At 38.6% G+C, this 10896-nt stretch overlaps 1 protein-coding gene across 4 annotated transcripts in view; it reads left to right on the forward strand.

The window, feature by feature from the left end:
* Positions 1–10896, forward strand: part of TUSC3 (tumor suppressor candidate 3) — a 312072-nt gene that overhangs the window by 231488 nt on the left and 69688 nt on the right. For all 4 annotated transcript variants that reach the window (XR_008445222.1, XM_054030984.1, XM_054030985.1 and 1 more), the window contains exon 7: positions 6988–7051. Coding sequence is in view for 3 of the 4 variants with exons in the window: in XM_054030984.1 (XP_053886959.1) it covers positions 6988–7051 (64 nt within the window). In the remaining variant the exon portion in view is untranslated. The remainder of the gene's footprint in view (positions 1–6987; positions 7052–10896) is intronic.

A 10896-nucleotide genomic window follows, 5' to 3' on the forward strand; every position in this document is an offset into this window, starting at 1 on the left:
CTGTTCTGTTCTTGATGAAACAATTAACAATCACTACAAATATACCAAGCTTGGGTCTTTCCCACCTGACCTTAGACATTCTTGTGACTTGTATTGATTTTATTATCCCACTTTACCCATACAAATGTAACCTGATCACCTTTTATTGATAATATCAATATTATCTTTATAGAGAATTTTGTAGAGTCACAGTGAATATAAAAGCTTATCCACATATACTTCAAAATTACATACAAGGATATCTGTTGCTTTAGCATCTGGACTGGCTTTTTAATAGACTCCTCCCCCCTTAGGACACATTAAGTTTGACTATCAGAAGACTAACAATTATAGTTATTTTAAAACAATATTAATTTCCCCAACATATATGGACTGCCTGAAAGCCAAAATCAAACTGGTCATTTCCATTGCAAACTCATGCTTCCCTTTTTAATCTTCCTCACCTACAATTATAACCACTCCACTGTCCTTACTATTCTTTGTCTTCTGTTTTCTTCTGTCTTTCCATTGCAGCCAGAATCTGTTCTTTCTACAAAAAACAAAACAACAACAAGTTCAAGCAGGATTTCATCTAGCCTCTAATATCTTTCTAGGCATTTCTATGCCAATTAAAGTAGTATCTGAGCACTGAATACAAACATTTCAGAATCATGCAGTGTTTCCACACAGTAACAAATTATTTCGCCCCTTATTGGTCAGAATGCTATTGCTAATGTTTGTTTTTTTGTTTCTAAATGTGACTCTGAGAAAAGATGTCATATTCCTCTACAACCCTCAGGAGAGCTTGCACAAAGAGATAAGAATGCAGTGGAAAAGAGATTATGCTCAGGTTCATTCTGAACTAATGCTTACAATCCCCTACTCTTGCGCCCTCAGCAAAAAGGGTTCTGCCCTAGTCATAGGATACGTAATAGTCAGCCTGGATTCTGACCACTAGGTATCACTGCAGCTGTGGATTTCAGCTGTCTTGATTGGGTGTGTATGAAACAGCTAGCTAGGCCTTAACCCAATGAGGGCTTTAAAGATTAGGACCAGGATGTTGAAGCAGATCTAGAAGGAATAGGAATCCAACTGAATAAGTGAAGCATTGGTGTGATGTGCTCTTGTCTGTCTGTTTACTTTAATGGGTGGGCTAATCTGTGTTGTGATAATTGGAGTTAACATGTGGGTTTTCACACAGTGACAATCCCTCTCCCCCACCCCAAGCCCAAACCTTGCAAGTCTATTTTGTGTTATAATGCATTTCTTGTTGGTCTAAAAGTTCAGAACGCAGAAATATACTAACAACTAAATTAATCTGTTAGAGATCTGCATGATACATCTCTACCTCGATATAACACTGTCCTCGGGAGCCAAAAAATCTTACCGCATTATAGGTGAAACCGCGTTATATTGAACTTGCTTTGATCCACTGGAGTGCCCCCCGGAGCACTGCTTTACCGTGTTATATCCAAATTTGTGTTATATCAGGTCGCGTTATATCGAGGTAGAGGTGTATATTATAGAATGCTACACATGAGAATGTCAGAATATCATTCTGAATCACCTGACTTCAAATTTTAGCTAGTAGTTGGGGGAATTTTGAGATTCACACTGTTCGAGTATGTGCATACATATATATTCTGAAATATTATTCTAGTATGGAATATCTCAGATAGCATTTTCTAAAATATTACACCATTTATGTGTGTGGGGGGGGTCTTGTTGCAAAGCCCAGTTCTAGTGGTTTGTCTTCTATTAATGGATTTTTTAAAAAGTGGAAGTTGTGGTATTGTTGCCTCTTTGTTTAAAAATAAAACTCCCTGCCCCCCTCACCCCCCATGGCCAAAGGACTGCCAAGATGGGTAAGAAGAATTTGTAGTCTCAATATGTAATTATACTTGCTTCTTTGACCATCACTAATCAAGCCCTGATATGTAGAGTTTATTGCAGACATATAATCTTTCTTTATTTAAAATTAAATAGTTAATACTTTGTATCTATGATGATGTAATAAACTCAAATATACATTTTAGGTGTTTTTAAGTCACTTATCACTTTGGTATCTAAGCACCAGTATTTTACTTGTTTGGTTTTTTATTTCATTAAGTCATTTGTATGTATTTTGTGTTCTAGGCATATTACATACGGTAAACAACAAACTCTAACAAAATACATAAACATATTTTAAAAATCAGAGCTCTGAATCCTTCCCAACAAGCATCATGGCTTGTCTCATTACCTCCCTCCCATCCATAATCATTCCTCCTCCCCCAGGAAAACCTGTCATAACATGCAAATATTCCAGCATGCCCTAAAGGTCACCACATTTGGGACTTAATAACCCAGTGTTGGAAGGTGGTTCCAAAACCAAGGGCAGCTAATTCAAAATGCACTTCCCCCTAGCACTCTCCCAATTATATCACTGGGCAAGCAGCTCCAATGCGTCAACTGATCTCTACCACTGCTATATCATTTGGAGAGGAGGTAGTTTCTCAGGGAGACTGGACCTAAATTATCTAGACCCTTTCAGGTTTTTTCTTTAAAGTTCAGGTTTAAAAAGCCCTACAATATTCTAGGTATTTGCTGCTACAGTATAAGCATTTCAGCATCTCATCTGTTATGTTTAAATTGTAAGAAACTGATTCTTCACTGCTTTGTCCTTGTAAGTAGTCTGCACATCTGTGCAAAATTGATGTAAATGTCAAGGACTCAAACCATCTATTATATCAGAATAGTAGAATTTTACACTCAGTTTGCCAAGTGTAAATGACTACACCCGGTGTAAGAAAATGGAAAATCGGGCTCTAAATTTTCAGAGCTTGGAACTCAGTGTTCAGTCTTTTGTAGCACCAGATCTGTTTGTTGGCACTTAACAAAAAATGAATGTTAATTTGCAGGTTGGAGGTCTAGATATTTACATGTAAAATAAACCTATGTCATTGACTGAATATACTGAAGAATTGTAATTAATATTTCCTGCTGATACCAGAAACCACACAATGTAATTTGAGCAGTACTTTGTAACATATTTACTGTACTGGCTCCCACAGACAGCCCTAAAGACTGTGGCTTCTCCCACACGGAGGGAAAGGAACCTTGCTTTAGGAAGCAACTCAATAGAGAAGATCAGGGTGGGGGTATGCTTCCTGCTTGCGAAGAGAGCTTAGCTGTTTGGTAACAGTAACCAGCAGCAGCCAGGGAGCTGCCTCTCTACCCTATTGCAATAATAAACAGATGTAGTTCTGTTGTTTATTGAGCTCATGCCTGCACCATTATTCCTAAGGCTCTGGCTGACTGTGCTAACCCATCAATAAGTAGATTGTAAGGTCGTGTAATAATATTAAGTAAGAAAAAAAATTAGATAGCTTTGTCTATTGTGCAGTCAAATGTGAAGAGAGCCTTGTGTACATGAAATAAGAGGACACATTGGTAGGAAATTAACAGTAAGCTTTGAGAATAATATTTTTTTCTTTTATTTAAATTATCTTCCAGTGGTAGAATAAATATAGTGCTACAATTAACAAACTAAACATGACAAAACAATGGTTGTGATCATAGGGTATCAGCAACATACAATACAAATATGGAAAAATACTGAAGATCTTAGTCTATAAAATGGTATTGTGGTTTAAATTGCTACAATATTTATACAGAAAGAGGAAAAGTCAGTCGTGCAGTGTATTATTTAGGATAAAAATGAGCTGCCAGATTGCTTCCATAAGATAAGATCATTTCATGTTACTCATACTTGTTAAAATCAATTTTAATTGCTTTAATGGAATAAGGACAATTAAAAGTATATCAGTAAAACTGACCCCTTCTGATATCAAGTATTTTACATGTACAGAAGAGATTTGTTTTCTCTGTATTCATGTGATAACAAGTCAGCGTCATCACCATTGTTTAACAACACTATCTCTTGAAGACTGGTTCCTTGAATCCCCACTGTTTCTTTTTCCTTGCAATTTAGCTCACCCTGGAGATGGGCCAAAGTAGGGTACATGTACATTTCTATACATAAAAAGTGCAGCTGGACTCTCCCTCTTTTTTTTTCTTTTGTGTGTGTGTGTGTGTGTGTGTGTGTGTGTGTGTGTGTGTGTGTGTGTGAAACTTAGGGTATGTAAAAATGATTTTATTATGTGTAAGAAACCAAAAATATTAATTTGTGAGACATGTAGTTTAGATTGAATGATTTGATACAAACAGTTAATACTGTATTAGTAAATATACTATGGTATATTTTGTAAACATAATGAAGTCTTAGTCTAGTACACTCTACTAAAATTGTAATGAGAAGTAGGAGACATTCACCATTTATTGTGCATGTTTAGGCCCCTAATGCTTAAAACACAGGAGACATCCCACTGAATGAGATGAGAGTGCTCAGGTGAATAAAGGCACACTAGAATCATACGACTGGAACGGACAGTGAGGTCAGTCCAGTCCCCTGTCATGAAACGTGCTTAAGTGTTTGTTTGCAGGAACGGGACCATAATTGTGTGGATCAAAATCCACTGCAGATATTTTCTTTTTGAATTAGGAATTAGCACCCCTAGTTCCAGCATATTTTTGTCTGCTAAGTTTGTAAAATACCAAATGTCACAACTGAGAGCTTTATACATATACACAGAGAAGACCTTACTTTTCTCCTCCATTTTTCAAAAAAAATTGAAATTTTAGTTTTCCCTTTTGTTATTGGAAGGTGCCTGGGGACAGTGTTTGGTTTCCCATGTGAAGAGAGAGCTGGGATCAAATTGGTCTCCATTTGTTCCCATGGCTGCATACAGTCATGTGGACTATAGGTTAGTTAGGCCACAGCTATCATTGGATAGCTGAGCAGGAATAACTGTTAGCATGGATCTGTAATTATAGTCAGCCTCATATGTAAGTAGTAATGTGAAGAGTAACACAAATGTCCCTTTTATGCTATTTAACACAGCAGAGCAAATAATGATGGTTTCAGAATCAATTTCATTTAATTCAACTTAATAATTAACTATTCTCAAGTTAACTGAAAAATGTGAGTATTGCCTTCTCTTCTTTGACATTCCTCTATCTTGGGCTAGTTAGAGTTTCTTGGCTAGCTTGTCAAAAACTTACAGAATATAGATTGGCTTGTATCATGCCTTACTGAAAAATCATAAAGTCCAATCTTCTAAGATCAATCATTTTCTCTTGTTAGAAAAACATGGTTTTTACTTGGGTGGGGGGAAATCACTGATAAATATGAACTTCTTAACCAAACTAAAGCGAAATTGAGTATTTGAACATATATAATGACTTTTAAAGAATAGCAGGTAGCCATCCACTGAGTAGAAATTATTTTATGATATCTTATGGGCTATGCATTTTATCATAACAACATCAGCCAAAATTTAGTCAGTTTGAATAAAGGCATTTTTTGTGGCTTGAAGCAGCAGCATCTTTTATTTTTCTTTCGAGTTTGAAATCATTTTGGGCCCTAATATCGATAGTCTACATACAGATTTTTTTTTTTAAAGTAAAAATTATAAAATATGAGGGGTAATACTGGCTCCCCTTGGCATCTTGCCATTGGCTTCAGTGGGGCCAGGATTTTACCTTGGTGCTTTAAAAATGCATGTTTGACTTTTGATGAGTATATAATTATTTCAAAAAAGTAATATGACAAGCTGATTTCACTGTCTGGCTATAGCACTTCTTTTTTCAGTTAGTGTGGTTATTCGCTATCCTTCAACAATAGCTAGTTTTGTATTGAAAACATACTTTCAATTTTCAGTGAGTCACTTTGTTTAAAAACAAGTCCACAAAACAGGATATTTTCAAGTCATTATTGGACTATATATCAAAAACATCAAATGTTGAGTGTATTTGCTCTTTAAAATGTCTTTCCATATCTAATATATGTATCTTATTTTATTTATTGTAAGTTTATTTTTTTCTTTTTCCTTTGGGGTGGGGGGAACTAAAGTAAATAAGCCAAATACAAAGGGAGAATATCATGACCACATTGCAGTACATGTCAATGTTATTCAATTGTTGTGCCTTGAGAGAACAAGTGCAAGTTGCCTTTCTCAGCAAGGATGATTTTCCCCCCTTCTCCCCCCCTCTACACCCTCCAAATATGAGAGTAGATGCTAAATATGATGCCCACTCTGAGACTGGGAAAGGATGTAGATTTTTTTTTCAGTGGTTCAGTAAAATTCTTTTGTATAAGCTAAGGAGTATGAGGACACATTGTTTTCAGGTAAGATGGTATTGGGAGACCTACTTTAACTGAAGGGATGTGCGGCATTTAGTGCTTCTGAGAAGTGAGTGCAGATGGCTGTGTACATGAGGTTAGTCATGTGGCAAACTAAAATATCTTGTGATAAGGAGGTATAGAAGTGGCAGCGTCTCCAGTGGGTTGCAGATCTGTGAATTTTGTAGCCTATGAAATGGTGGCTGTGTGATAGTCTGTTAATGTTTTGGCAAAGTTCAACTTCCTTTCTCAAGCCTCCTGTTTTTTCACTTGACATTTGAATATCTGTTAAAGCCATGTTTAAACATATCCCTGAACCCAGCCCCTCCCCAGTCAACAAGTGATCTTCAAAGAAGATGGACACACACACACTTTTGTTGGTCAGTGTTAGTAGTTGCTAAGAGCTATCTATTACTCATCCCTCCCATCATTTAAATTGCAATGGGATGAAGAACTTGGAATCGCTCAGGTGGATGAAGCTTGTAAATTAAATTTCAAAATATGTGGGATTTCTGATTCATGGGTGGCCAACCAAGTATAGCAGTTTTTATATATGGTGGACCTGGGCTTTAGCTGTGCTTTTCAGATGGTTTGCTTTTAACAATGGTTTGTAAAAAATGTAACTTTAGAAGTATATATCTTCTGCGGGCACTACACTATTTATGCATTGTTTTGCAAGACAGGTTTAATTTTAATTCTCACCCATACTAAATCATGTCATTTTCAACATTTTTCACAGCCTTAATGATGATGATTTATTTTTGTTTCTTACTCTCATTTTGCAGAGTTACATACATGGGAGCAGTCAGGCTCAATTTGTTGCAGAATCACATATTATACTACTACTGAGTATCCTTCAGAAACCGATGGATAGAACAAGGCAAGCTAAATCAGAGTATGCTATTATATGAAATTGCTCTGACAGTGAATATCATTGAAGCTTTGAACAGGTATTGCATTTTCACTTTATTTACTATATGATTAAGCAGATATCTAGTGTTGTTGCTGTTTACTGTTGGGGAATGCTGGAGCTGCTGTCTCCTACTGTGTATCTATTTAACTGCCAACTCTAACAATCTGCCTGGTACAGTACTATTTTATATTTTTCCTTTCTTTTCTATCTTTAAATCATCAGCAGATATTTTTTCTTTGCTTTTCTCTTTGTATTGTCTGCTAATTTTAAAACTATTTTGTCTCAGCTTTCAGCTCTGTTAAATGTTGAGGAGAATATACGTGTTTTCTAGTTTGGAAAAACAGCAAAAATATTTATGAAAAGAGATTATCTTTCTAGAGCTCTTTCTATGGAAAAGACACACCTGACTAGACGTTTCCTTGTTTGCACTAACTTCTCCTTCAATTCCTATGGTGATAAATGACCCACTACAGTTGCCATTAATGTCAAGAGGAAGACTCTGAGTAACTTGAGTGGGTTAGATGAAGATCTGCATGAAAGTTTCTGTAAAGATGAACTTGTGATTTCTCTAAACCCTTTTTCTGATCATAAGTTATGCTCACTCAATGAAAACTATAACACATGACTAATCACAGTTACCTTTTTCATGTGGGTGGCACGGGGAGGTGGAAGAGAAACAAATCAAATTCCCCAGACTATGGAGCAGCAGCCAAAACCTTAGTTTGGTAATCACTTTGCTCCCTCCCAAATTTTGAGGATTTAGTAAGTGGATCCACACTGATGTAGATCCATAGCCCCTGTCCTACAGGTTCCAAAGCTATCTTCATGTTTGGGAAGATGGGCCCAGTGGTGCTGCAACAATTTTTATAGTGCTGAAAATGGAAACCATGTCTTTGGGTTGTTGTTACTACTTCATACCAGAGGCTACGGCAGCACCGCCAGCACCCCTAGTTCCAGCATCTATGGGTGGGCCCCCACAAGCATACTTCACCCCCTACATAGTGATCCACTGTCTGGTCTCCCCACTCCATGCAGTGAAACCACATCAGTTTTTCTGCCTATTGGGTCTTATGTGTCCTGTAGATGGGAAGGGGAAGATTTAGCCCCCAAGTCCTGATCTTAGGCACACTGAAGTCAATGGGAGACTTTCAATTAACTCCATTGGTCTTTTCATCAGGCCCTAAATTCATCAGATAACTGGTGAGAATATATCCTTTTAAATAGATAAAAGCATTTTTATGTGTTCTTAATTTCTAAATTTGGCATTTTTGTTTTTAATATAAGGTTTTCAAAAGGTTTAAAGATGAATAAATGTACTGGAAATGTGCACATTGAAGATCAAATGAAGAGTTTTTCTGATTCACAGCTTCTCTCCTCATTCATAACAAATAGGTGATGCCTCTCACTTGTGGAATTTGGAGATGGTCCAGTATTATTGCTCGAGGATTCAGGACTGAGCCCTGCCCTTCAGCTCAGTCCACCAGAAATTCTGCCTCTAGTGGTGGAACAAGATGGCAGTTCAGCAGTGCTGGATTCCTTTTAAAAAAAGTGTCAGAATGCAGGGCAGTAGAATGCCTCAGGAGGAAGCAGAAGGGAACAGGGGATCATGGGAGGAGCTGAGAGGAAGATAGGGTGCTGGGAGAGCTGGGGGAGGACCAGGAGAAGTCACTCCCCTTAGATTCCATCCCATCCCTGCCTCCCCCCTACCTGTGTCCATCTCCTGCTGCCCATGGAGCTCTATACTATTCAGGTGAGTCCATTACCTAGCTCCTAACATCCTGGCTCTAGCTGTGCCCTTAGCTCCTGGTGGCTCCTGCCTCCATGTTCCCCTGCAGTTTCTGGCTGCAGTTTCCCCAGCTCTCTCTTCACTGACCTGCCACTAAGCACACTCTGCCAGTGACTGGCACTTCCCAACTTGGACGATTCTCTGCAGCCAGGGTGGAAAAGGAGCCTGGCCTGCCACCATCAGATGTACTGATATGCTACCTTGGCTCCTTAAAGAACTGCCAGTATGGCATTTCTGAGAATTCTGGCACAACTTAAGCACTGCATTTCAGTTGCTTCTCACCACTTTGTTTCATAAGTTGTTGCTGTTGTTCAATATCGACTTTATTTCAGCTTGTAGCTCCCCTCTTCCTCTCCTGAGCTGAGTCACTGCAGCAGCAAGAGTTTAACCCTCTGATCTCCCTAGTAGAGCACCGCTCTACCAGGCTCCCTCTGCCACCACAACAGTGGTAAGGAAGCCCTGCAATCTACAAGACAAATCTAAGTGTTCTAGGCAACATTTCAGGAGCCTCGTAGAGGGAGATATACCTTGTTGCCACAAACATCCTATCCTTGTTCTGCCAGGGCATGGAGTTTCAGAGAGTTTGTGATGCCTGGCAGCCACAAGCCATCAGTGTTCTCAACTCTTTCATTGTGAGTTATGTGATTTTGGCCCCTGCTGGAGTCAGTCTCACAATGACTCGAGACATTCCAGTCCCTGTATGACTGAGCACTGTGCAAGGAAGGTCCCCCTCTGATTTCCCCATCTCCTGCGGAAGAGCAGCCAGTCAGAGCTGCTGTAGGAATGTTCATGATTTTTGACTGTGGTGTTGGCAGTACTGAACCACTGACCCTCACTTTGCCTGGGAATGAGGTTTTGAGTCAGACTGATGTGCCAGAGGTGTAATTTCCAGTGTGGGAAGACATACACATGCTAGCTCTGCTCAAGCTGCGCCTAAAAATAGCAGTGTGGCTGCAGTGTCATGGGTGGTGGCTTGGGCTAGCTGCCTGAGTACAGACCCACCCAACCCCAGAGTACGTATTGGGGCAGGTACCGCCCAGGCCACCACAATCACACTCTTTTTAGGTGCTGACTTGAGCAGAGCTAGCATGTGTATGTCTTCCCACACTGGAAATTACACCTCCCAGTTGCTGTGTAGACAAACTCCTAGTGCTCTAGATCAGACTCACTGCCCCTCCCTAACCTTGCAGCATCTCCCAGCATGCAGAGAAGCCTGTTATTTCTGTGAAGCCGTGTCTCAGGCAGCAGTGTAATGGAAATAGTGCTTCTCTGGCTTTCTGTATTTAGACTGTGGTAGTACCCAAAATGTGCTAAGCACTTCTTGAATACAGAGAGAGACCCAGCCCCTGCCTCCTACTGCATTACTATTGATGTAAATACCATATTAAAAATGTACAAAGAAAACACATATTTTTATAATATAATATATCTTATATAATAAAAATTCTGTGCTATCTTCCTTGTATATTTTTTAAATATAGTCAGGTTTGGCTGTTTTTTTGTTTTGTTTTTTTATGAAGATTCCACATCCTTAATACAAGTATGAACAATTTCCAATGTGTGTTTGGGTGTTTGGAGGGGGGAAAGTGTTAGCAAAGTCAACATGCATCAAGAAAAATAAGAAACTTCTGTTTGCATGTCAATGCACTTGTCTGTCTTATTATTCAGGTTGTGATATCTTTTTGTTTTCTGGTACAGTCTATATAATAGAAAGTCACTGTAACTAGCTGACAGAATGAATAGTTTCAGTGAAACTATTCATTGTCTCTTGCAACAAGAATTACCTAAGGTTTCATTTCACAGCTCAGTACTATCAAGCAGAGAATTTGGATGCAAAGAAATTTCACAAATAGTATAAAGTCTTACATACAAAAGACACAGTGCACAGTCAACCTGTGGAACTCTTTGCCAGAGGATGTTGTGAAGGCCAAGACAATAACAGGGTTAAAAAAAAAAAAACTAGATACATTCATGGAAGATAGGTCCATCAGTGGC

The sequence above is a fragment of the Malaclemys terrapin genome, chromosome 5 (genome assembly GCF_027887155.1).
Source record: "Malaclemys terrapin pileata isolate rMalTer1 chromosome 5, rMalTer1.hap1, whole genome shotgun sequence".
NCBI classification, from domain to species: domain Eukaryota; kingdom Metazoa; phylum Chordata; order Testudines; family Emydidae; genus Malaclemys; species Malaclemys terrapin.